Genomic DNA, 27,157 nt, shown 5'->3' on the forward strand with positions numbered 1-27,157 from the left:
TGGACAGACATAGAAAATGGTAGTGGTTACGATAAGGGAGAGATCACTCCTAGCTTTGGATGGGTAGGAAGGCCCTTAGGAGATTTTATGGAGGATGATTTTTCTCACTGCTTTGAGAAGACACAAGTCTAATGTGCAGGAGGCACTTGGCCAATTCCCTCATGTGGGGGTTAGTGGCCACAGGTTAGTGTGAGTCTGATATATGAGCTTCAGCTCATCTAAAAGGGACCCTCGTTCCCGTTTAGTGCCACTAAGGAGAAGCCAGTGGTGTTAGTTAGCTCAGTGGTTCTTAATACTGGCTGCACATTGGACATATCCAAGAGTGCCCCAACCCCATCTGTACCCCAGGACCAGGAAGATTAGAATTTTGGGAATAGTGGTGTTTGTTCATTGTATTTTTAAGAGATGCCTAGGCGATTCCAGAGTGTGGCCAGGGCCAAGGACTGAGCCGCAGGTGGACAGGTTCTCTGTGCTGTGCTGTCCTCAGCTCCCTAAGTCCGGAGCCCTGTCCATGCACGCAGGGTCACAAGACCTTTGAGAGCCTCATGTGCCATCTTGCTTTAAGTGTAAAACACAGAGGACAGTAAGTGGTCTTTCTGGGTGGAGGCCTAGTAACAGAGGACTCACCCGAGGGTCACTGTGGTGCCCAAATCATGTACTGTCTGGATCTTACCATTCATAGGGGTGCAAGGCTATTCTCAGACCCCTTGCTATGTACTCAAGATTTTTCTTGGCCATAGCCATTGAGGGCCAGGCTCCCGAGCTTTCTTGGGCAACAACAGCCATTTGTCAGGGGTAAGGGCCCCAGACCCCACGTGTGCTCACTAACTACTCACATTCACAATGAGGAAGTCGAGCCAGCACCAGGCGTTGGTGAAATAGTTTTTGAAGCCATAGGCCACCCATTTGAGCAGCATCTCAAACACAAAGATAAAGGTAAACACCCTGTCGGTATATTCCAGCAAGGCCTTCACCGTGGGCTTCTTGTCGAGGTAATAGTCTTCAAAGATCTGGAAGGAAGAGAACAGAATGGCAGGCTGCCTGGAATCACAGCACTGGGACCCAGCGGTGGGGAAGGACCCTGTCAGGCCTGCCCTCAGGCCCTGGGATGGTCCCGGTGCCCAGCTTGCCAGTGTTGTTTTGAGTTCTCTGCTCTGGGGCGGCGGGGTAATGGAGGAGACACTGTGAGACACAAACCAGGCCTTCCTGAGCCAGCGGGGACGTGTGGGCCTGCTTGTACTTTGCAGGGGAGCTGAAGGCAAGTGAGGAAGGAAGACTTCTCGAACTGGGTTTTGGAAGTGAATCAAAGGGTTGCTTACTGTGACTTAAAAGTAAAAGCTTCAAAGGGTGCTCATGGCAGTTCACTGAAATGACAGTAAGAATGGCCGATGAACCTCTGAAAAAGAATGTTGTACCTCACTGGTAATCAAGGAAATACAAATGAAAAGAAGATGCCATTTTTCTTTGATCAGACTGGGGGAGATAAAAAAAGAATAGGGAACCCCAGGGTTGGCTATATGTGGCTGTGGGAAGAGGCTAGCTGTTCTCCTACAAGGCCAGTGGGAGATGAAAGTCAGTTCAGTCTTTTGGAGAGCCAACTTGGCAACATGTCTCAAAGGTCATAGAAATCTAGCAATTCTGACTTAAAGACTTTAATCTAAGGACACTCTGTGTCCTGGTGCCCCATCCAGCTCCTGTTCAAGGGTCCAGTGGGCCCATCTCTCACCTGCTGTGAATGTTGGCGGCTAATAGATCCTGGAGATGTCCCTGGGCTGAAGGAAATAGCCCCCACCTTAGGAGGGTACATGCCCCCTGGGTGGGAGGAGGGGGCAGGTGGTGGACAACGAAAAGCCAGTGACTGACTGTGAATTTAAAAGGCCTCAAGTGGGCCACCTTTGTGGAACCTTTTATGCTTGGGCCCTCCTATGGGATGAGGATGAGGCTGGCCTTCATGAGAACCCTCATCGTTTCCTAGCTTGTTTCCCTGTTCTCTCCTGCTTCTCTACCAGCTCCCCCTCATCAGGGTCCCCAACAAACTGCACCAGAGTCCCTGCTTCTGGTTCCCCTTCTAACTAGACCAAAGACAGGAAATGTCTTCAAATGGATAATTCCATACACTCTTCAGTGCTCAGTAGAAGTGATCATAGCACCCTGGCTGGTGTGGCTCCGTGGAGTGAATGCCAGCTGGCAAATCAAAGGGTTGCCAGTTTGATTCCCAGTCAGGGCACATGCCTAGGTTGCAGGCCAGGTTCCCAGCAGGGGGTGCACGAGAGGCAACCACACAATGATGTTTCTCTCCCTCCCTTCCCCTCTCAAAAAAAAAATAAAGTAAATAAAATCTTAAAAAAAAGAAGTAATCATAGAAATGACTTAGGTTGATAATGACAAGTTCCTAGCATAGACAACCTGGTCACCAGTCTGGGAGACAGGAGGGGCATATTGGCTGAGAAATTACAGAATGCGTAGTGTGGTTTCAGTTTGGAAATATGTATGCATTACACGCCTAAGAAAGACGGGAAGGAAGGGCACCAAATATTTTCAAAGTGAGATTCTCCTTGAGTGATAGGAAAATGGGTGATATTTTTTTCTTTGCATTTTCCATAATTTCCAAGTGGGTTGTGTGGGGTTTTTTTTTTTTTGCACTTTACTTTGTCAGATGAAAACTCATGTTATTTTTTTCAAAAGTACTCAAAGTAAAAGCATAAGGAAGACTAAATTTGGTGCCAGCCTGTTCCGTCCCTGGGGGGAGGAGCCGGGGAGGCGAGTGGAGAGCTGCTGAGATGGGATCTGAGTTCCACGCTAGGCGGGAGCAGCTGGGGTAGCCGGGGTGTTTGGAGCAGAGAACCCAGAAAGGGAAGGAGTGAGGGAGAGGAGAGGGAGACCAGGAGGGAAGGTGCGTGGGGAAGACACGAGCCAAAGAGGTGGCGACAAAAGCACCTAGGCAACAGCAAATGTGGTCATTATTTTCATCAGGGAGGGCAGAACGGAGGGTCGGAGGGTCGGGTCGGGTCGGTGTGGAGAACGCACTGCCCAGCGTCCCCTTGTCCTGCAATGCAGCCTCTGTACCCAGCCCTGGGCTGAGAGTGTCATTCCAGGGGGACAGTCACTGCCCTTTGCTGGGACAATGAGCGCCTTCAGACCCTACTACACCTTCTTCCAAGATGGTGGACCAGGAAGCCCTCTTCTCTCTGCTTGCAGGTCTCCTTTTCCTCCTGCCTCTCAGATCACGCCTTCTCATCTGCCGTTCCTTCTCCCTGAGGCTGAGGCCAGGCGCTAAGCAGTTTGGGCACCCTTCCCGGGAAATCAGGCATTTAGTGGGTGCCCAGACAGTCAGCAGACTGTTTTCCGGGGGTGAATGGCACACAAGAAGCAAGACAAGTGACCACACTTGGAGTTGAGCCGGGAGAGTGGGGTTCTAGTCCCCCTTTTAACTAACTAGCTGGGCCTCTGAGCAGGGCCCTTCATGTCTTTGGGCTGTGATTTCCTCATCCATAAAATGTGGACAACTGGGGATGATGAGTCCCTTTCTGTGTTGACATCTACCTTGGTCCTCTGGGAAGTTGAGATTGCATGGTGACATTAAGTCATGGTAGAGAGAGAAGCATTCTTCCCTGTCCTGCAAAGCTGGGGACTCAGCAAGGGGCTTGGGAAGCATCTCCTAACTCAGCATCTCTTTTCCTGCAAGGCTTAGTTATTCAAAGTGTGGACCAGCACAGCCTCAGCCTCACCTGGGAGCTTGCTGGAAACTCAGATTCTCAGGCCCCGGCCCAGATCCACTGAATCAGGATCTGTACTTTAACAAGCTCCCTGGGCGACCACATTTTGAGAAGAGCTTTGAACACATAAGAGTAATATTTACAAGTGGCTTGACAAGACAAGGAAAGATGATCCTCTTTGTACTAGTCCTTCAGAAAAGGCCAGTGTGTTTGTGCATCAGAAGGTGGTAAGTCGGGGGCTTTGGGATCAAGTGAGGGCAAAATTAGCTTTTGCTCCTGACAAGCTGGGCAACCTTGGACAAGTCCCTCGAGCCCTTTGAGTGTCAGTGTCCTGGACTATAAAGTGGGAGGCACACGCTCACTGCTTGGAACACTTGCAGCCAGGTGTAGCAGGTCACATCAGTGACACCTCAAGCACCTACCATGCCTGGCTGCTGAGAGGAGCCCATGTGCTGGGTCACAGACCCCCTTCCAGCCACAGGATGGAGACCTGCACCCCAGGAGTCAATGGACCCCACCAGCTCCAGGGCTTTTGGGTCATGGAGACCCACCTGGGGGCACTGGGGCAGGGACACTGCCTCCCCTTACCAAAGACCCGCTGCTGAGCAGGATCATGAAGACGATGAAGCTCTCAAACCAGCTGTGCTCCACGATGCGGTAGCAGGTCTTGCGCACCTGCCAGCCCACATCCCATGGGAACTTGGTGGTATCCACTTTGCACCAGGGACAGCGACGAATGCAGCCTGTCGGGAGAGGTGACTGATGGTGAGTGGTGTCCCACTGGGAGAGAAGGAGTATTTTTATTCCAACCCTGCAGGGAGACCAGTCTGCTGGGAAACCCATCCACCACCTGCTTTGGAAAAGAATTCTTTCCCTGATATGAGAGAAGCAGGGTCCCTTACGGGCATCTATCTCTCAGTCCTGACCTCAGCTGTTGCTTTCTACCATTGGTCTTGCCCACTCTTGTCTCCTCCCTGACTTTCTTCCTTCTCATAGACGATGCTGTGGTCCTTGTGCTTCTAGCTGTCTGTCCCTCAAAGCCTGACGAGCCGTGTGGCCTGAGTCCGGTGGGGTCTGAGGGGCTGCGTCCTGAGCCTATGCTGACCCAAGGGACTGCCACCTTGCTGGGATGGGGCGTGGGTGAAGCCCAGCCCAGGGTCACATGGAGCTGGAAACTGGAAGAGTTTTCTTTCTTTTTAAAAAAATGTTAATGTTTTTATTGTTGAAGCTATAATTTCATAGTATATGTATTCATTTATTGCACAAATATTTATTAAGAACATGATGTGCCTCCTTGTTCTAGACATTGAAGAAAAAGGAGCATAAGATGCTGTCCCTGCCTTCAAATGGTACACAAAGGATTGGCGCTCCTCTGGGTTCTTCATGTCCTAAATCAAAGGCATTTATGGTAGTGACTCCTTTTCCCTTCTCATCCTCAAGAGAGCTGATTTATAACCGAGTGCGGTGATTTCCAGGGCAATGGGGTGGGCACCTCGTGCCTCGGCCCTGTCCGACATGGCACGAGATGCAGATCCCACCCCCAGGCTGCTGTGAGTTGTGACATGCGTGTTGTGACATGCTCGATGCCCATCCTTCGAGCCTGGGAGCAAGGCAGCAAGGGACTTGCTGTGGACCTCCTGTGGACCCCAGGGGACTTGCTGTGGTCCTCCTGTGGACTTCCTGTGGACTTGCTGTGGACCTCCTGTGGACCCCAAGGGACTTGCTGTGGTCCTTCTGTGGACCCCAGGCCAGGGCCCCGGATGCAGAGGTGCCTGCATGACTGTTGAGATGGACTCTGGCCCTAATTAACGTCAGTCTGAGGAGACCTGTGTCCCCCACTTTACCTTCAGTGAAGCAGTTGTCTGGCTCTTCAAGGTCATCCGCCAGCTCAGGAATCTTCTTCAGGATCTCCTCAGGATCCAGGAAGTCCACGGTGCTGCCTTCTGAGGGGCTTCTGTCACCCGCTCCCTGCAGGGCACAAGTCTAGGGCCATGAACTCAGCTCTCTGAGAGGCCTGGGGAATCTGCCCTGTGGGTCCCCCCTGGCCAAGAGCTCCAAGATGCAGGGGATGCCCCTCAGGGCTGGACCCACCACGGTGTCCCTTGTGTGTTTGGTACCTCGCCAGCTGAGGCCCCGACAGTGATGCCTTCTGTTATCGATGCGAGGCTTTAAACCTCCAGGCCCCTGATGGAGTGCTGGCAATGGCCCGAGACACCGTAATTACACCCATAAAGACTCTGACCGTTCACTGGGCTTGAATATTTAACCACGGAGCAATGCTGCAGGGGCGCGGCCCTCCGGCAGCTCCAGCCCTGCAATGTCTCTCGATGAATTCAATTAGGAGCTGAAGCTGCTCTCCTGTTAGTAAACCCGATAGCTCGGCTAATGGACCCAAATGGTGGGGTGTGTCCCCTTCTGTCACTGTCAGGCCCCTCCCTGCCAGGCCAGAGTTGAGGACAAAACAAAAACAATACAAAACCAATGCCCACCAGCTGTGTCCTGAAAACAGCAAGTAGAGAAAACCAGCCAGGGGAGCCCTTAACAGGCTTAGTAGGAAATAGGATGTCCATGTGTAGAAGGTGGCAACCCTTGCCCGGCTGGAAGTGAGTGGCTTGTGTTTCTTCGGGGACCCCAGATCCCAGGTCAGCCCCACCCTCTTATCTTCCCCTGGCGTGGTCAGCCTCACCCAGGGGCACACGGCCAGTAGCTGACATTCCTCGAGCTGAAGGACTCGATAACTTTGGGGATGAACAATGTCTTCCTTATCTTTGCCTAGCCCAGTGCCTGTCACAGTGTCAGCACTCAGCCGCTAGGTGTCAAGTGAAATTCCTGATTTTTGATACAGTGGTATTCGAGACGCCAAATCTTCACAGATACCTCTTTCCCTGGAGCTTGTTTTCTTCAAAGAGCTGCACTGAAACCACCAAGTTTATTTTCACCTCTTACAAGACATTCCTAAACCCTGATTCCTCTTCCTGCTCAGTCTGGGTGAAGCTGTCAGGAGACTGCTCAGCACAGCTGGCCTCTCCGGAGCACCAGAATGTGTGTGTGGCTAGAGGAACTGGTGTGGACAAAAGAAAGTGGAGGTGGGGAGTCAGCGGGAAGACGGCTTCACCCACGAGCGGCTCTGACTTTTATCTGCTGGCTTTACCTAACTTCCTCTGTGCATTTGTCTTTTGTCTCCTTGTCTCTCGGCTGTCATTTTCTGGGCACTTATTCCATTTCAGGGAAGAGCTAAACACTTGACAAGGAGCATCTCATTTAAACATCAAAGGAATCCTACCATGGTTACCGTTTGGTTTTGCAGATGAAGACACAAGAGAGGTCGAGGAACTGGTCCTCCACCCCCCTCCCTCCACCTCTCCTCCCCTATGGGGAGGAGCCTCACTCTTCCCATGAAATTATGTTGAGTAGCCCAGGGTCTGAGAGGGACTTGAACAATTCCCAGGATGTGACATGAGGTTAGGGGGTTGAGTGCAGACTGCAACACCTTACCTCTCCAGGAAGCTCACATACCTACCTCTGCAGGGGCCTGAGCAGCTTCCTCGTCTTTCCACTTCTCACCCAGGTACGGAGCCAGGTCCTCAGAGGACGATCCAGAGCCTGGGCACCTGGGTGCCAGGTGGTCCTCAGACTTCCCGAGTTGTTGCAGCTGCTCCTGCTAGTGAGAGAAGATCCCAACTGAAACCGATCCATCCACCCACCCAGCCTGGAGACCCTATTGCCTGACGGATCTGTTTAAGTCTTGACTTGATTACTTATAAGCTGTGTGACCTTAGACAAGTTATTTAACTTCTCTGATCTTCACTTTTCCCAACTGCAAAATTGAGAAGGCGAGGTCTACTTTGTTTGGTTATTTTATTTTTTAAAAGATTCTACTTATTTATTTTTAGACAGAGGGGAAGGGAGGGAGGAAGAGAGGGAGAGAAACATCCATGTGGGGTTGCCACTCACACCTGCCCTACTGGGGACCTGGCCCACAACCCAGGCATGTGCCCTGGCTGGGAATTGAAATGGCAACACTTTGGTTCACAGGCCTGTGCTCAGTCCACTGAGCCACACCAGCCGGGGCTATTTAGTTATTTTGACCACTAAATACGTTCCTGCTTATAAAATACTTTGAAGAAAGTGCTTGGCTCCATAGATATTAGCCATGACCATTATTAATTGTCCAAAAGTCAGATCGGTAGTAAACTTGGCCATCGGGAGTCCCCCAAAGACCCCAAAGCGATGAAAAATGCTCTGAGTGGAGGCAGCCATGGCATAGTTCGTGTCCTTTACTCTGGGGATAGTGACGCCCTGCCCTTGGCTGTTACCCAGACAAAGGCATGTAAAATATAGCAGCTGATAGCAGCTGCTGGAACACAGCAGAAGTGACAGCTGCAGGGGAAGAAGGCTATGGAAGAGCCACAGACTCAAAGCACAGCTGTCCAAGGCCATTTAGTGGGGTGGCCAACAGTCCTGCCTGTCCCTGGGCCCCACGGGGATCCCTGCCTTCCCATATTGTGCAGAAGAGCGTGCCACCAGTCATTGGGAAGAGGTTAATGAGGGTTGCTCCATCTGTTTAAAGTAGTAGGGAACTGTGCAAAGTATTTTAAAAAATCCCAAAAGGCTAAAATGCACTTTAAATGCTTTGATGCCAAAAGGAACAAGTGTCATTTCCCTGTAACACCCCTTGTCAAGAAGAGCTGGGTAAATGAGTCACGTAATGATCAGGGCTCCTCAGGCTTCTGGTGACAATAGGAGGAGACTTGCTCTTGGGCAGCATCCTCTTCTTAGAGGAGTCCCATTAGCAGCTAGTGCACAGAGCCTGGGTTTGGCAGAGCGAACGGGGCAGCGGGGTGAAAGACCACCCCAAGCATGGTCTGGAGCTCGGGGCTGCCCCTGCTCCCTGCTTGGCTGGGGAACCCTGACCTTTCTTCCAGGTGCTCAAATGCCACTCCCTCCAGAGAGTTTGGCATGCCTTGAGCTTTTTTATGTCAAGGGCTCTTTTGCCTGGCAGGTCATCAGGGTTGTGCCAGCCCTAATGTTGAAAATCTCTGTATCATAATTTCCCCTCTGCCCTTGTTGCTCCCTCCCTAAGACCTCTACCTGCTTCCTGTGGTTGTCCAATGGGAGAACTCTCACCTGCTCCTGGGGGAGCGCTTCCTGCCGGGAACTCTGAGCATCCTCCTCCTCTTCCTCTGCCTCCTCCTCCTCCAAGTCATCAAGGTCAGATTCACCCTCAGCGATGGGCACAGAGACCCATATGTTAGGATTAGTGATGAAGTCACTGTGGCTGTCTCTGGGGTCTCTGGAACCCGAAAGCCCTCCGGGGCTCTCTGTGGCTGCATCAGCAGCAATGTGGTTCTTGGCTTTGGAGCTGGACAGTGGGATCTTCACCACCATCTGGGGCTCTGACTTGGTCTGGGGCAGCAGGCAGGGTCTGCAGAAGAAGCCTCGAAGGGCCTTCATGGTGCGGTGGCCAAATGCCTGGATCCGCGCCAGGGCCACCTGCAGGTTGTTCATCTCCCCATCCTCCTCTGGGACTGTGAGGTTGTCAGCGCTGAATGAGTTCAGCAGCAGGGCGATAAACAGGTTGAGCATCTGGGGAGAAGTGGAAGGGAAGGCCACTCAAACAATGAGCTGAGCCCCTCTACGGCCCCCCAGGTGGGCAGCTGGATGGCAGGATACCCGCACCTAGGCCTCTCCTTGCATCCCTGGGCTGCTTTCTCTTTCAGGGGAATGATCATCTGAGAGCAACTGAGGAGAGCCTTGGGAATGTCATAAGTGACCTGCTAGTGTGGATAAGGCTGGCAAGCCCGTCCTCCACTGCAGAGGAGGATCACCCCTGCTGAGCCAAGGGACGATGAAGGACAACAGAGAGGAGCAGTCACAGGCCTGCCCTGGGACCACCTTCATCTGCCAAAGCCCTGCGTTCTAGTCCTTGCTCTGGAATCCTAGGCACATCCCTCCACTGCTTCTAACGTCATGCTCTTCACCAGTACACGGGGAGTGGGGACGCCCTGCCTCTCAGAGTGGCTGTGAAGAGGAAATGACACAAGGGATGTAAAGTACTCAGGGAGGCAACGCTTCTGCCTGTGGGTTTGGGCCTGCGGCTCTGCAGGGACGGAAGTACGCCTGGAAGAAAGGAGCTTCAGCCAGCACTTCACGCGGGAATGTGGGCAGAAGGCATCTTTGCCTCAGGGACCTGGGTGGGAAGGACTGTGAAGAGTCTGGATTTGTTGTTGCCTCCATTTTCTTGGTTTAGTTTTCCCATGTCTGCAAAACCCCATGGGAAAGAATCTAAGTTGATTGACTTCCACAGCAAGATGAAAGGGGCTCCTGGAAGCCCACTTTCCCCCCCAGCCAGCCAGGGCTGGGAGGCCCAGGGCACCCAGAACTAACATGGGTGGGGACAGGCTGAGGGTGAGGAGCCAGGCTGGGATGGAGGTGGGGTGCTGGGGCCGACTGGCAGGCAGGTCTCCAGAGAGGCTTCCCCCAAACCTAGGAGTGGACTGTGTCATTGCCACCATGGCATCGGATGCTTCCCATGACCCAGTGTCCCTAATTCCTCTTGTCCCCTTGTGCCTGCTCCCTGCTCCTAGCTTGGACCCGTGCAGCTTAGAGAAACCAGCCAGCTTCTACTCCCCTGGAGAACAATATTTTCTGAAACTCCCTGGAGCGGGGAAGAAATTTTTTCCTTTAACATCTAACAGCTATCATTTATTGAGTTCCTGCCATAGCCCAGACATTGCACTAGGTAATTTGCATATGTCATCTTCTGTAATTTAATTCTCCCAGTAAGCCCATGAGCAAGCACTATTTTCTTGATTTTAAGGAAGTTAGAGCTTGGGGAGATTGTCTCTTGTGCTGGGTCAGCCATCTTTCCTAGCAGTAGAGCCAGGTCTTTCTTTTCCATCGTATGTTCTCATTCTCACAAGTCAAGCAGCCTCCCGAGGGACAGTTTTTTTAATCCTCACCTGAGGACATTTGTTTTCATTGCTTTTAGGGAGAGAGAGGGGAAGAGAAAGAGAGAAAAAGAGAGAGAGACAGAGAGAAGGAGAGAGAGAGAGAAGCATTGATTGGTTGCCTCTTTGTAAGCACCCCAACTGGGAATCAAACCCACAACCTGGGTATGTGCCTTGACCAGGAATCAAACCCTGACCGGGAATCAAATCTGCAACCTTTCAGTATATCGAATGATGCTCCAACCAACTGAGCCACACCAGCCAGGGCAAGGGACAATTCTTGTAATATGACTTATAAATGACTTTGAAAAGTTTGAATGCCTTTCAATCGGGAGGTTCAATGTGGGCATAAAAATGAGCAAAGTCATAGCTTTTCAGGATACTGTGGCAATCTCCTCCATTTCCCAGGAGACCGTCCTGAGGGGGCTCTGTACTCACCACCAGGTTCCCCAGCACCATCACTGTCAAGAAGAGGACAAGGCATATGGATTTCTGGCCAACTTCCATGCAGGCCCACATGTTCTCAATCCACTCCCCACAGAGAATCCGAAAGATGATGAGGAAAGAGTGGAAGAAGTCCTCCATGTGCCAGCGAGGCAGCTCGTCCCCTGGCTGAATGATGTAGTGTCGATTCTTGCTGTAGCTTTCCCCAAGGAGCTGCATGCCCACCAGAGCGAAGATAAAGATGATGATGGCCAGGATGATGGTGAGGTTCCCCAGGGCCCCCACTGAGTTTCCAATGATCTTGATGAGGGTGTTTAAGGTTGGCCAGGACTTGGCCAGCTTGAGGACCCGCAGCTGCAGAGAAACAGAGACTGTGTCAGGCCTTGGAGGCTGTTCCCACCACCTTTCATCTCAAATATTGGCCAGAGACCAAAGGCCTGAGGAATACACAAGGCAGCCCACTCTATGAAGATGAGTGCTCCCAGGAAAGTACTTTCAGAGATGTCATCAGTTACTCAAAAATATTATCAGTCCTCTCTAGTCCCTATTCAATATGCTTCCCTGACTATGACCAAGACAGGAGTCCTATATTGGGGGCGGGGGGTGATCTCACCATAGGTACTCTTCTGCAGCTGCCAGACCCCCATGTGAGCTTATTCGATGAGAGAAGAGTAGGGTTTGATGGCACTCACATGTAAGTGAGAATGGCCCACTTATGAGTGAGAACTGACCTAAAGAGAGGCTCCTCTGGGTAGGGCATGACCCATCATTGCACTTGAGAGGTATTGGCTAACTATCTTAGGGCAATACTCACCTTGGGCCATGGATATTTGTTGCCCTCACCAGCTATGATATTGCAAGTATCTATAGTTTCATGGACCCAACATTAAACAGGCCATATGTTCATTTATTTGACTAACCAAACTGCCCACCTTATTGAATGCCAACCACGCATGTGCGTGGTACTGTGCTAGACTGACAGGCATGTGGAGAGAGGCTACTGCCCTCATGGAACAAATGGTTCCATTAACAAAGAAAAGGCAAAGACCCCTGAAATCTTCACTGTGCACCCAAGTGTGCTCAGTCCCACAAGAGAGCAAAAGCACTGTGCACAAACATGTATAAACACTTAAAAATATATTTGTGTGATTTTTTTTTTGTTAGAAAGAGATATCTGGACTCAGTGGTCATGGGGTATTTCTGGAGCACTCACCAAAAGCCGGGTTCCGGCTCAGGTGTCAGGATGCAGTGCTGGACAGAGCAGGGCAGCAAGTTTTGTCAACCACACAGCAGTGACTAAGTCCCAAGAGAGGAGGTTTAATCATCTCTCACAGGAAGCTCCACATCCACTTTTGTATGTGATGGGGTGGGGGGGGGCGGGGGAGGCTCATGGTTTACCTGAGACCTAATCTGGAGGTTATTCTCCTCGCACTGCAAGCAGCACTTGAAACACCAGTTCTGTGGACTGGATATAGAGGCAGCTGACAAATGCTTATAAAAACTGAGTATTAGTAACTAGATGGAAACTTAGCAGCCATTCTCGCAGTAAACTCTGGACAAAAGCAAAAGCAGAGGCTGGAGTAGGTCCCTGACATAGGGTGACAGCCACCCCTCACACCACAGAATCTGTGGGGCCTGACTTGGGACAGGGGGAGACACTAGGGCACGCTCATTGGCCCCTGGGCACAAATACCGGGCACCAGCTCTTGCCTTAATTGCACCTGGCTAATGGTTTCCACTGGTTCCTCAGTTACATGGGGTGCGGGTGGGAATGGAGAGTTTAGAAATTAATATAGTTGACCCTTGAACAACATGGGGGCTACGGGCGCAGGCCTCCCACGCAGTCAAAAATCTATGCATAACTGTTGACTCCACCAAAACTTAACTATTAACAGCCTACTACTGACTAGAAGCCTTACTGATAACATAAAACCAGTCAATTAACACATATTTTATATGTTACATGTATTATATACTGCATTCTTACAATCAAGTCAGCTAGAGAAAAGAAAATGTCATTAAGAAAGTCAAGAGAAAATACATTTACAGTATTTATTGAAAAAACCTTTGGCCCTGGCTGGGTGACTCAGTTGATTAGAGCATCGTCTCAATATGCTAAGGATACAGGTTTGATCCCCAATCAGGGTGCATACAAGAAGCAACCCATGAACACATAAATAAATGGAACAACAAATTGATGCTTCTCTCTCTCAAGAAAAAAAAATCCTTCATATAAGTGGACCCATGCAGTTCAAATCCATGTTGTCCAAGGGTCAACTGTATTAGAATTCCCTTAGAAAGCAGTTTATTGTCAATAATTAAGCTCATACTAAATTGTAAGCAAGTTATGTGTCATTCTCATTATAGGACATGAATTGAGTCATCCTCTCTTTATTCTTTTGTTATCTTTATACAGGGCAGGGAAACAGCATCTCTCCACTTGCTATTCCAGAGATATCTGGGCTTGGGGGCCCTAGTGTTAGCCAGTCAGTCAACACACATTCGCAGGTGCCTGCTGCTGTGCTGTAATGCCCCTCCCCCAACCACCTGGCTGGCTCCCTCGGATACCCAGAATGAGTGGTTCAGGAAAGCAGCCCCGCTACCATCCGTATTCCCCATGACCTTCACCTCCACCGCCATCTAGTCGCTCTCTGTATCTTTGCCTAGCTTATCATTACATCAAAAGGATTACTTCTTATTACTGTGGAAAATTTATAAACTATTTCTTTTAATAGTGGCTGAATATTCCTTCATACTTAATTAACCATCGCTCTGGCTAATCTCATAATTAATATAAAATTTTCTGTTTAGAGGGAAAAAGTACACTGATTCATATCTCAATCAATAAGCACTGGGAATAAGTCTTCAAGTGTTGAAGACCGGTTAAATTTTTCAATGAAATTAAGTGACTCTTAGCAAAGATTATATTAATGGTGTGGCCACCACGGAGTTGAGAGAGGAAGGCATGGGGACAAGAAAGCGAAGAAATACAGCCAAGCTGAGAACTCGGTCAGAGAAAGCACTCACAGCGTCTGAAGCTAAGGTTTAAAGGAGGGCTCACAGAAGAAACTGTGAGTCCTGACTGAAAAGCCGTTGACTGTTTCAGACTTAAAAATGAGCCTTGGCTTCTCCTTTTCCCCAAGCTGGAGGCAAGCTCTGAAGGCCGTGCAGGCCTGGCTGGCATTGCAACTATGACATGGTGAGAAATAAACCTTTATTGGGCTAAGATACTGAGTTTCGGGGACTGTTTACACAGCAGCTAGAATTTTGTACTGTTCGTTAAGCCCCAGATTTTGAAAAACAAAATAAAATGGAAATACTTAACAGAACTGTGAGATGGGAAAGGGTAACAAATGGAAATGTGTCTTGGAAGAAGGTAAAGATTTTAGCTAACTTTTACTTTAAGTTAACCATACACGCTGGAATTACTAAGGTAATCACTCGAATAAAAACAGAGTATTTAGTTTCCAAACCATTAAAGTGGAAAACAGAACAAGGAAAAACAAACAATTCAAAATAAATCAAGAAGGGGTGGGGGAGAAGAGAGAGAGGAGACAAATACACTTGAGAAGTAAAGCAAATAGAAAACCCAAAATAAAATGATGGACATGTATCCAGATCTATCAGTATGTACAGAATAAGTGGACAATGTGCTTTGGTTAGAAGACAAAGATTGGATTGTCAGAACTGAATAAGAATCTAAAATTGGACTATGCTGTTTATAAGAGACAAAAATGCTAAGGATGCACAAAGGCTAGAAGAAAAAGGATGGGTAAAGATACGAGGCAAATTCTAAACCACTCCCCCACAAAATTATTAAATTAACATCAGGCAAGGACATTTTTAAGGCAAAAAGAATTTCTAGGGGTAAAGAAGGTCAACCCTCGATGATAAAAGTTTCATTTTGCTGGGATTATAACAACTTGAAATATGTATGCATTTATTAACACAGCCTCAAGATAGAACCATAAGGAGAAACAAGCGTCACCATAATCATAGTGGGAGATATTTTTACACACCACTCTCTCAGTAATTACTAGAATAAGCAGACAAAAATAAGCAGGCATATAGAATACTTGGACCATACCATGAACTTTCTGGACTCAGTGGATTATGCAGTATATTGCTGCCTACAACTGCAGGACACACATTCTTTTCAACAGTGTAAGGAACATTTTCAATATACTTAACTGAAAGGAAATCATCAATAAATTTTTCAAAGCATTAAAATCCTACAGTATGTGTTCTTGGACTATAAGACAATTACAGAATTCAATGGCATAAAGATAACTAGAAATACCACATATGTTTTGACATTGAGAACTATGCTTCTAATTAACCTTTGAGTCAAAGAATAAATTAAAAAAACATTTATTTGTTTATTTTTTAAAGATTCCATCTAATTTTAGAGAGAGGGGAAGGGAGAGAGAACGAGAGGGAGAGAAACATTGATGTGCAAGAGATACATCAATTGGGTGGTTGCCTCTCACACGCAGCCAACTATGGACCTGGTCTACAACCCAGGAGTCCAACTGGTGACCTTTAGGTTCACAAGCTGGCACTCAATCCACTGAGCCACAGTAGCCAGGGTAGAATAAATCAAATTTAAAATGAAAAACTACTTAGAACCAAACAGTAAAAAAAAAATCTACACATTAAAATGGTTCTTAGAAGGAAACTGAAGTCTTAAATAAATTTATTAGTTTGAAAATTCCATCTTAAAACGTTAGAGAAGAATAAGATACATAGAACACAGGATGTAATTAAGACAAGATACAGGGGTAATTGAAACAGAAAATATCAGTGAAGTAGGATCAACAAGGTAAAAGTTGGTTCTTCTAGGTAAGAGTTGGTTCTTCATTAAACTGATAATTTTTTCCAAGACTAATAAAAAAAGATGAGAGAAAGCACAAACCACAATTTTTTTAAAAAAAGGAGAAGGTAGTACAAGTACAGGTGATATAGACCCTAAAAGATAACAGCATAGCACACAACTTTATGCCAATACACTTGAAAATTTAGATAAGGAAAATTTTAGAAAAATGTAACTTAACCAAAACCACTTTGAGAAACAGAAAACCTGACTCAGTTCTACAGCCATTAAGAAAATTTACAGTCATAAAAAGTCTTAACCTCCAGATGGCTTCATTGGTGAATTTACCAGACCTATTAGGAGCAAACGATTCCAAACTTACCCAGAGTTTGGGTGCAAAAGAAGAGGGATATTTTTTCACCTCTTGTTATAAAGATTAGCATAACCTGGCAATTAGCATCTGAAACCTGACAAAGGACAATGCAAGTAAAGAAAATTACAGGCCACATGTTACTCATCAATATGGATGCAGAAATTTTCAACAGACTCTTAGAAAACTGGATCTTCCCATGTATAAAATTTGTATCATGATCAAGTTGGGCTTATCTCAGGAATACAAGGTTGATTTCACATTAGGAAATCAGTTAACATAATGTACTGCCCTAATGCATTAAAAGAGAAAATCTTGTGATTATCTTAGTGCAGGCAGAACAACTGCCTGATAAAATTAAACATCCATTCTGGAGAAATATTTCTAACAAACAAATTCCTAAACTGATAAGAGTTTTTTTAAAATCTTTCAAAAAAGTGTCACAAGTATCGGGCTTAGTGAAATATTGAAAGCAGGAAAAAATACAATAACAATTTTTAAAAAAGGAAATGTTGAAAGCATTCCCTCTGAGATCAGGAAAACAGCAAGGATGTCAGCTGTGAGTGTCTCATGCCAATAGGGTACTGGATGTCCTTTCTAAACAGCACAAGGAGGTGATGACAGGAACCAATGGAATAAAGATTAAAAGACAAGAGACAAAACTCATTATTTCCATGATATGATTGTGTTAAAAATTTAAAAGGTTAGGTAGATAAATTGTTAGAGAGATTTCTGGATACAAAAAAATTCAGTAGCAAAATGCTAGCAAAAAAAAAAAAAGAGAGGAAATCTTAAAAAGGAATTTTATTTAGACTATTGTAGTGAACTAGGCACTATCTGGGAATAAACCAAACAAAAGATATGGAGAAAAGTCCTTTACAGAGAAAATTATAAAGCTTTATGAAGAAATTATAAAACAATGAAAGATGAAAATAAATGGAGAGTATGCTATTGTCATAGATCAGAAGACCATATAATAGAAAGGTTACATTTCTCCCCAGATTGAACTACAGAGTATTATAATCCCAAAAGAAAAAACAAAACACGTCTTGTGTGTATGTGGGTATGTAACTTGGCAAGTTGCTTCTAAAATGAATATGGAAGTGCAGGGGCCGTGTTGTTCCCGAAGAAGTCAAACAAGGTGGGCAGCTTGCCCTACAGACACTTATTTGAGGCAACCCCAGTAATTAAGATGGTGTGGTATCGGTACGAGGGAAAAACCAATAGACACATTAATGGAAGAAGACTCTACCAGGGGCGTCCAACCTGCAATCCACGGACCACATGCAGCCCAGGATGGCTGTGAATGGGGCCCAACCCAAAATTGTAAATTGACTTAAAACATTATGAGATTTTCTTGTGATTATGTGCTGCGATTATGTAATGTGTGGCCCCAGACAACTCTTCTTCCAGCATGGCGCAGAGACACCAAAATGTTGGACACCCCTGTTTATTTTGAGAAGGACGAAAGAGCAATGGTGACACAATTGTCATTTCTGCCTTTTTTCCTTCCGTTTTTCTATCCTTCCTTTAATTAACAGGTGCTTATTGAGTTTCTACTATGTGCTGGGCCTTGTGCTAGGCCCTTGGGATAGAATGATAAAAATGAAAACTCTTTTTTTGTGTCACAGACTACTAGGATGATTGCAAAGTGTGAACATTAAAAAGAAACAGGTGAACCTGATGAAGGAACCCAACTTTAGATAATGTGGTTGCCGGAGGACACCTCTGAGTAGGTGGCGTGTGTGTTAAGCCAGGAAAGAGGAGAATGAATGTGCTAAGACCTAGGGAATATATGTGCAAAGGCACAGCAGCAAGAACAGTTCTGTTACACGTGAGAGAGGAGGCCTCTCTGGCTGGAGTGAAATGAGCAACAGGGGACTGGATAGGTAGGCAAGCCCTGGTGATGCTCAACTCTGTAGACCAGGGGTCCCAACGCCTGGACCATGGGTGGCCGCACAGTAGGAGGTGAGCTTGAATGTAATGCACTTGAATCATCCCCACACCATTCCTCCCCTGCCCTCCTATCCCCCATCCATGGAAAAATTGTCTTCCATGAAATTGGTCCCTGGTGCTAGTAAGGTTGGGGACTGATGGTGTAGGCCATGACAAGAACTGTGGATTTTACTCTCAGAGCCTTGGGGAACCATGGAGCGTTACTTGTAAGAAATGTACCCTATTAATGTAAGATGATGATAATAGAGGAAACTGCATGTATGTGTGTGTGTTGTGGCTATGGAAACTCTACACAACCTGTTTTTGTTCCCAGAATCTAAAACTGCTGTAAAAAGTAAAGCCCACTAACAAAAAATATGAAACTGGTGATCTGGACTATGGGAATTTTCTGCAGTGATGCCCACGGCTTGAGTGTGGGCATGGCAGAATCAAACACTTGGCTTTAACTCCACGATAGGCTTCTGCCAAACACAAAATGTGAAGTAGCAGAGGAAAAGGGGGTTGAGTTTATTTTCAGGGACATGATAATATTAATGGACCATGACATCTAAGCCGGATAATGAGGGAAGTGAAGATGGTGCGAGAGGAGACCTAAAAGATTCCCAGAAAACGTGGCTTCCACCGGATGGCCTGGGAACTTGGGAGACCACCAGTGACCCCAGACTCTCCTGGTACTCTGACAAGTCTGACAGATGTGACTCTTATAAGAATGGGTGGCCTGTGGACAATGGGACACCAGCGACTTGAACAGGAGAACTCCTGTAGAGGTTTGGAAAAGAGCCGGGCCATGAGGCTAGTAGGTGGCAGTTTTGAGGTGTGTGAGACATGGGGGCTATGTATTGGGGCACTTGGGGATCAGAGGATGAGCTGTGAGGTGGCAGGAACTGGGACCTGGGAGTCAAGAATCCTGGCTTTGAAAAACAGGTCTGCTGCTTGCTCCGCAGCTGGGAGCCTTTGGGTCATTGTTTAACTATTTTGCATCTCAGTTATCCTCATCTGTCCATGAGCAAAGCAACTCTCTCTCTGAGGGTTATCATGAGTATAAAACGAGGTATGTTATATCAAATGATTAGCACTGTGCCTAACACATTGTCAGTGTTCAAGAAACAGAAGCTGCTATAATGACCATTGTTACCATTATTTTCTAAGAGAACAGAAGGGTGCTGGGAAGTCTCTTAGTGCAGATGAGGGGACCAAGGCCCAGAGAGAAGAAGGAACACCCCCACTTGGAGTAAGTGAAAAGTACCACGTCTCTAGCTTCCAGGAGCCATGCCCCGCCTGCCTCCCACAGAGACAGGAAAGGAAGAGGGAGCTGACTGGTGGGGTCCCCAAAGGACAGTGTCTGTTCTCAGGGGTGAGCCTCCTGGATGTGGAGGTAGTTTTCCCAAGCCACCAAGAGACAACATTACCAGGCGGAAGGACCGCAGCACCGCCATGCTGCCCTTCTTGGCCGTGCCCAGCTCCATCAGGCTCACAGTGACGATGAGGCAGTCAAAAATGTTCCACCTCTTCTGGAAGTAATTGTAGGGGTCAAAGGCAATGATTTTGAAGACCATTTCAGCAGTAAAAAACATGGTAAAGACCTGCAGATGGAAACAAGGATTCATTTCAGCAACGGTTCATGGGATGAAGGGGGGCACAATGACAAATAGGACAGCAGAGAATTCTCTTTTCTACAGATTAGCAAATCCTTTTACATTGTTCTTAGTCAGTTGCTATACTCCCTGGGGGCTCCTGAAGGATTGGGGATGGGAACACTCGATGTGGCAGCATAGACTATCTCTGGACCAGTGCTGAGGGCGTGTGCACCAGAACCCATGCTTCGGTGTTTCCATAAGAATGGTGACGGAAGGGGAGTAAGTGGATAATCATGAGGACAATAATTGCTACATAATTATGTAAATGAGAAGTCAATCTGGTTCGGTAGTTTAAAAGCATGGATTATAGGGCCACACGGACCCAGAAAAAAGTCCCACCTCAGTCATTTCCTAGCTTGTGTATACCTGGGCAAGCACTGCACCCTCTCTAGAGCCCAATTTCCTCATCTGTATAATGGACATAAAAATTCAATAACGCACCTGCAGGCCTCAGCAAAGGTGCTGGCAGAGAGTAATTCATTAATAAATAATAGCTATCAGCAAACACAAAGATGATGCATTGTCTCTGAGAGTCTAATGGTCCCCAGGCAGAATTCTGACATTAAAAGAGGTCAGGGCCAGACTCAGGTCTCACAACAACCAGCTGGGAAGGGAGACAGGTAAGAAGAAAGCAGAGACCAGGGTCAGGGGTTTTTCTCATTTGTTCTCATCAAAGCCTGTTGCAAGCCCGGGAAAGGACGCGATTGAGAGTTCAAGGGTCGTGGCTGCCAGACTGCAACTGCGTTATTCAAAGAGCATCTGTGGAGCGCCCTCTGTAGGCAAATTTGTGTGTTGCAGTGGGGGATGGGGTTAAGTTCCTGTGCACTAGAGGAACCTGGGTCTGCTCTTGCTCCACCTTCCCCGGCTTTGCCATCTTGGGCAGGACATTTAACCTCTCTGAGTCTCAGTTCTCACTTTTGGGCTGTAAGAGTGATGACAACCTCATAGCATAGTGACTCTGAGATGACCCTTGTAAAGTACCTGACTTACAGTAGGCACCAAAAAAATTCCTGCCTTTCCTTTCTTTTTAAAAAGGGTGCCCCGTCGCCAGGGTAAAGGCATTTCTCTTGTGTGCCTCAACTTCTTCAACTGTAAAATGGGGGTATGGATCTGAAGGTCTCTTCCACAAAGCCCTCTGTGGTCTATGCTGACTTCTTGGAACTAAGCTCTCCCTTCTCTTCCCACTTCTTTTTTTGGAAGGACACAGGCATGTCCATGTAGGGGACCGGTTTGTTCTGGCCTGGCCAATGTGACTCAGCTCTGTATGGAAAACCTACAGAAGCAAAATGGTGGGCAGGAGCTAGACTTTCAAACAGAGTTTTCCCATGGGAATCAGGCCTAGAAAATGCATACCGATTGTTATGGCTTGCTCTTGCTAAAACTCTATCACCCTGGTCTAAAACAACAAATGTGTATTGTTTATCTTCAAGGTAATTTCCAAAGCCTGTGTGAGTTCTCCCAAGGACAGAGCTAATCAGCTCATCGCCATTTCCCTCTGCATGTTATTTTCATTTCCTTGATTGTACCTAAAATGTAGACAATAATATTCTATATAATAGATAATAAATCTTTCTCTGATGTAAGACCCCAGGAAAACAATAAAAGCCTATCTAGGCAAGGGTCAAGGTGCTCCCCTCTCGAGGGAGTGGCCGAGGCATCCAGAGGCCCTCTCCCCTTGAGAGAGTAATCGTGCCTGTTCCCTTTTCCCCGCAGGATTGTTGTTGCCTGTGCATTCATTCCCACTGTCAGCCACAACAGGCAGACTCTGCTGGACAGGCGGACTCAGGGTTCGCCACATGTCCATAACGGTCTTTATGTAGGAAAGTGATATTTATGCTTACTTCAAGGTAGACACTTCTGAAATCAGGTGGGTTCAAGGGGCTGTCCTGAGTCTGTAAAGGGGGACCTCGCTGTCCCTGGGTCAGGACCTTCTCATTCCACTTCCCTGTGCTCATTCATCCCAAAGCAATTTCTACCCACTCGGCCCGGTCCTCTGGACTTGACTTTCTGAACTCAACATCCACATATCCCCCACACGGCTCTCCGCTAGCTAGACCAACACTCCGACAAGTGAGGGCATGCTGCTACCCCACCCAGAGCTCTCAGCCACGGTGGCATGGGCAGTGGCTACTAGGCACTCACAATGTTGCCTATCTGGAACATGGTTTCGAAGGTGGGGCTCATGCCGTGGTGCTCCATGGCCATGAAGACTGTGTTCACCACGATGCACAAGGTGATGGTGAGCTCCGCAAAGGGGTCCGTCACAATCTTAAACAGAAGCGTCTTGAGCTTCACCCACTTGGGGCAGCACTCCCAGATCAGATACTTCTGAGCCAAGCTGATCAAGCAGGGTGGGCACCTCTGTTCAGATTCCTCGAGCTCTGCATCACAGGGGAGTTCAATGACAGCTGTCAGCCATGTGTCACCTCAGAGCCCTGCCCTGTGGCCACCCCCTAGGTCTTGTCATTACTGGTAACCACCATCTCCGCTCTCTACATCAGCCCTCCCTTTCCCTGGTGATTATTTCCTGCTTCGTGAATTTCCTTCCGTCCAGCAACTCCAATCTGGTCTCTGTCCGCATTCAGTGGTCCAAGCCACAGATCCGACACTTTTTAACTGCTCGTCACCCATGGCATATCTTTACTTCTCAACTTAGAGCTCATGTCCATCTCTCCATTTGTCCCTTTGCGGACACCCTCAGTTCCCTTGCCCGTCTCCCCCTCCATTGTACTTGCCTGGCAGAACCCCAGCCTGGAATAAGCCCAATGTGTAGACTTCTCTGCACCTGCACCCAACCAGCTGAACTTGGTTAGAAAAAGTACACAACTATGCTGACTGGTCGCACGAGGGATTCATGAGCCCCAGCTGGTTGCTGCCCAGAAATCCTGCCATGCTTCTCTATTTCAGTCCACTCTTTCAGCATTCCAGATTGCTATTCTGACTTCCTCCTCTCCCCTCCCACCGCCATTGCCCCCTATCGATGCCTCTCCCTGGCGCTAAGAAGCAGCACAGGAAATAGTGCAGAGCGAGCCATCTTGCAGAGACTCCATTGTGGCAGGAAGCAACCTATCTGTGAGGCAGGACAGGCAGAGACTCAGCCTTGTAAACGGCTTTTACTTTGCTGATGTTGATTGTCTGGCCTGATATGGAGGCTAACAGAATCGGGCACTTGCTAGCTTGCAACACAATCACGGTTCCTCTCCCAAAGAGTCTTCTACTATTCCAGCAAGAACTTTTCTCCTTTCCTTAGGTTACAATTAAAGAGGTGTCCCCACCTCTCTTAACAGCCAGTGTCTCCATTTGTGCATTCTCTCCCTCTGGCCACATGAAGAATCTACAGAACATTCCCTCTTTTCCTTATGTTCCATCTCTCCTATTCTCACAGACCCTCCCCATTAGCATGGAAATGTCCTTTTAAAAAAGTCACATATAAAAAACAAAAAAAAAATCTCCCTTTAACTTTACTTACACCATAATATCATTTTACTGTCTTCTCCTCTTCACAGAAAAACATCCTGGAAAAGTTGTGTATAATATCTCCACTTCCTTACCTCTCGTTTATTCTTCAGTCCTCTCCAATGGGTGAGGATTACCCATTGGAGTAGGGGATTATTGTGCACAATAATCCCCTACTCCACCAACCCTCTCTTGCTCAATCACCAAACACATCCACCCGACTAGAGCCCTGGACTTTTTTCAGACTCGATCTTACTTGATGTTTCTATAGCGTTGCCTCTTTTGGGCTTTCTGTACTTCTTAAAGGAATTTAGACCCTTGGCTCTGTGGACTATTCTTCTTGGTCTTCTATTTCTGGGCATCCCTTCTTACCCTCCTCTGTTCACTCCATTTCTTCTGTTCAATCATTAAATATTGTTGTTTCTGAGAACTCTGTCCCAGGACTTCTTCTCATCTTACTAGATTCCCTCAATGTCCTCTATGCACTTGCACCATTTCAAAGTCACCATCTATATTCAAACTGCTTTCAATGATCTAGCTCTAGGTCACTCGTAACTTCTGAGCCCAAACCCATTTATCATAAAACCAACTTCCTCCTGGGCACCCCTACCTAGATGTCTCAGGGGCTCCTGAAGCCTAATATGTCCCAGACTCAGCTCAGGATCTTCCTCACTCATCTTTCCTCAGTGAACCTCCTGCTCCCCCACAGTGTTCCCTGTATGTCACTGCACCAGCATCCTTTCAGTCGCTTATGCCAGACACATGTGAACCACCAAGTCTCGAATCTTCTGCCCCAAGAGAGCACTCAGATCCTTGCATTTCCCGTCTTCCCCACGGCGTCCACGCTGGAGTCCAGGTGCTGCCACCTTTCTGCTGGTTTCCTCCTAACTGGTTCCCCTGCCAACACCTTTCCCCTCTTAATTCCATTCTCTATGTGTATCCAGAGTAACCTTTATAAAATGCAGATGGAGCTCCTCTGCCTCCAATCTTTCGGTGGCACCTCGCTGCTCTTAGGACAAAGTCCAAAATCGTTAATACGGTCTAGGAAGTTCCGTGGGTCTGGCCCCAGTCCATCTTTCTAGCCTTATTTCAACCCCCTCCCCTCCTGGCTCTCTATGCTCTGGCTCCAGCAGGCTTTTTCATTTCTTTAAGCATCAGGCTCTCTTCTGCTTCAGGGATTTTGCTCTTATTTGTGTCTGGAATACATCCCTAACCCCTGGCTAAACTCACCATATCTCACTTAGCACCCTGTGCTTTTCCTTCAAGACACTCAGCACCCCAGTGGTACCTTGTTCCATGCCCTCTCTCCCACTCAGCATGAGGTCAGAGATTGGGCTGTGCTTCTGCTTCTGGTCTCTGGCTCGGACAACTGTCAAGTCTTAGTTTGCACGCCCAGCATAGATGGTCCATATGCCCCGACTGCAGGGAAATGCCAAGTGCTTATTGGCTTGGGCCAAACTTTCTCAAGCACAATCACCCCCAAATGTGGTGGCCTTTGTAAATCCTATTACAGTTCTGATAGCGTCAAGCATCCTCCGTGGATGCCATGGGTATAGAGGATATAGTGTTCAACCAGAGCGGATCACAGCTCATGTGCTCTATGCCCAAAAGCCTTTGACCTCTTTGACCTAATCTAAGGTCACCTTTACCCATAATTCTCATAAAAATGTCATTGTTTCTCCTGCCTTTCCCCATGTACTCTTACAGCACCTTCCTTGAGGGGAAATCAGTCCTGTCTCAGGATATCTGACAATGCCTGTTCATTGGTTCCGGTCATTATAAGTTAGCATCACCCCCCACCTTCTCATCACATTTGTACATTACATTCATTTACCATCCATTTACCAACTGTTTGTTGAGTACCTACTATGTGCCATGCACTTCTCTTCTAGGTACTGGTGTTCCAGCTGTGAGTCAAACACATACATCTCTGCCCCTGTGGAATTTACAACCTACTGTATATTTTCATGCTTTCCGGAGGAGAAGACTGAGGCACAGAGCGATTCCCAGAGCCCTGAGATGGCACAGCTCACTATCAGTAGCAGAGCCAGGGTGCAAACCCAGACAGCCGGCCTCTAGGGCCTGTGATCTTACTGCCCTCATCCAACTGAAACTGCCCTCGTTCTCACCTAAACTGGGATGTGTCTGGGACACATATTTTGCTCATTCTTGGCTCATTGCTGCAAAATACATTGCATTTGCTGTTCATCTGTCTGGAACTCTACCCCTCCCCAGGTCCTCACAAGGCTGATTCCCTTATTCTGTTTAGATTTCTGGTCTCCTTCAGGAAAAGATCCTTCTCCAACCCCTCCCCCCCCACCTAAAACAGCCCCTTCTGTTAGCCCTCACTCTCCATCTCCCTCCTTACTTAATTTTTTCTTTGACTTCTTATCACTCTCTGAATATCTATTTGTGCTTATTATCTGTATCCCCGGCCCCTAAGATATAGATTCTCCAGGGCAGGCTTCTTTCTTGTTCACTAAATTCTCAGCAGCTGGAACAATGCCAGCCACATAGCAGGTGCTCAACAAACTTTTGTTGATGAGTGAATACATTAAAAAAGAGGAAAGGAGGAAGCTTGATATTTCTGGGGAATAAATGAAAAAGCAAGCTGTTTATATTTAATGTTTGCTGTTTGATGACTAATAGCTAAAAAAAAAAATTCCCAGGAACCCACCTGGCTAACAAAAAAATCATGGGCATAACAACAGGGTGAAATTCTTTGAAGCCACAAAAAATGGTGTGCAGGCACTATTACAATGAGAAGTAATTATTAAGTAATTACCAAAGAGGAAAAATAACATAGGAGTCTGTACACATTGTTACTACTGGGATGTGTACATAGTTCTCCAAAGACAAGCTCAGGTGTGCAGGAAATGTAACTGAGGGTTTTCTCCCTCCCCACACATAATTGCATTCAGTATGCACTCCAATGAGCCATCCTGGGGAGTTTGTTTCAGTCAGTTCAATGTCTGCTACTACTTCATTGTCTGAGGTTGTGTATGAGTCCTGGGGGTGCTCCAGGTGGAGGGCTGAGCTGGTCCTCAGTCATTGCCAAGTGCATTTTACTCAGGTTGCTATGGCTCCCAACCTGGTTTCTGATGGGAGGGCCATGAAGATGGCTGCTCCTTCTTTGCATCTCCAGGTTCCTTATGTAGCTCTCATTTGCTCCCTTGCATTGCTTCCAGTGGGGGTGAGGTCATCATCCAGACACTGTCTTCCTGGGGCCACAGGGCATTTTCCAAGGCTGCCCTAGGCCTTCTCCACTCAGGTACTTTATCAGTTCATTCTACTCGACAATTTCTCTCCCACGCTGGGCATGGGGGTCCCTCTCTTAAAGCCTGCCACCTCTGGCTTCATGTAAAAGGTGAGGCACATGTTGGTTCTGTTTGCAAATCCCTCACACATTTTTTGGGTTCATATTGCCTACTGTGCACTCCCCTGGAGTAGGGATAAAGCCCAGGGCTGGGAGGAAAGCACACCAGACATCTTCTTGGGAGCACACCTACATACAAGCTCCCTTCTCCAGCGCAGGACATTTTAAAGAGTCCAGGGGAGATAGATAACTGGATATGATGAAGGCCATACTTTCCATAGCCTGAGGCAAAACAAAGGCTGGATTAAAAGACGGGCCTTGTCCTCAGAGGAAGGAGGATGCAGCCCTGCTGTTTGGGAACTTGAGTGTCAGGTGGCCTAATCCAGAGCCAGTCCCTTGGCTTGGTGTAAGTAACTGGAACTTAGACGCATCCCTGTAGAAACAGAGTGGACTCCCACTCAAATGAAGAAGCCCTGAATTGACAAGAATTTGGTTAAAA

General features: G+C 47.4%; 1 protein-coding gene across 3 annotated transcripts in view; it reads right to left on the bottom strand.

Annotated features, from left to right (window-relative positions):
• Positions 1-27,157, bottom strand: part of SCN10A (sodium voltage-gated channel alpha subunit 10) — a 79,698-nt gene that overhangs the window by 18,579 nt on the left and 33,962 nt on the right. For 2 of the 3 annotated variants that reach the window (XM_037030454.1, XM_037030452.1), the window contains 8 exons: positions 22,029-22,267; positions 19,659-19,832; positions 11,105-11,464; positions 8,844-9,302; positions 7,237-7,377; positions 5,561-5,684; positions 4,305-4,459; positions 837-1,010 (listed from right to left, as the gene is read on the bottom strand). In XM_037030454.1, the coding sequence (XP_036886349.1) occupies positions 837-1,010; positions 4,305-4,459; positions 5,561-5,684; positions 7,237-7,377; positions 8,844-9,302; positions 11,105-11,464; positions 19,659-19,832; positions 22,029-22,267 (1,826 nt within the window). The remainder of the gene's footprint in view (positions 1-836; positions 1,011-4,304; positions 4,460-5,560; positions 5,685-7,236; positions 7,378-8,843; positions 9,303-11,104; positions 11,465-19,658; positions 19,833-22,028; positions 22,268-27,157) is intronic. The other variant, XM_037030453.1, reaches the window with a different exon arrangement.

This window comes from Sturnira hondurensis, unplaced genomic scaffold (assembly GCF_014824575.4).
Source record: "Sturnira hondurensis isolate 20B ecotype Veracruz unplaced genomic scaffold, ASM1482457v3 Scaffold0020787, whole genome shotgun sequence".
NCBI classification, from domain to species: domain Eukaryota; kingdom Metazoa; phylum Chordata; class Mammalia; order Chiroptera; family Phyllostomidae; genus Sturnira; species Sturnira hondurensis.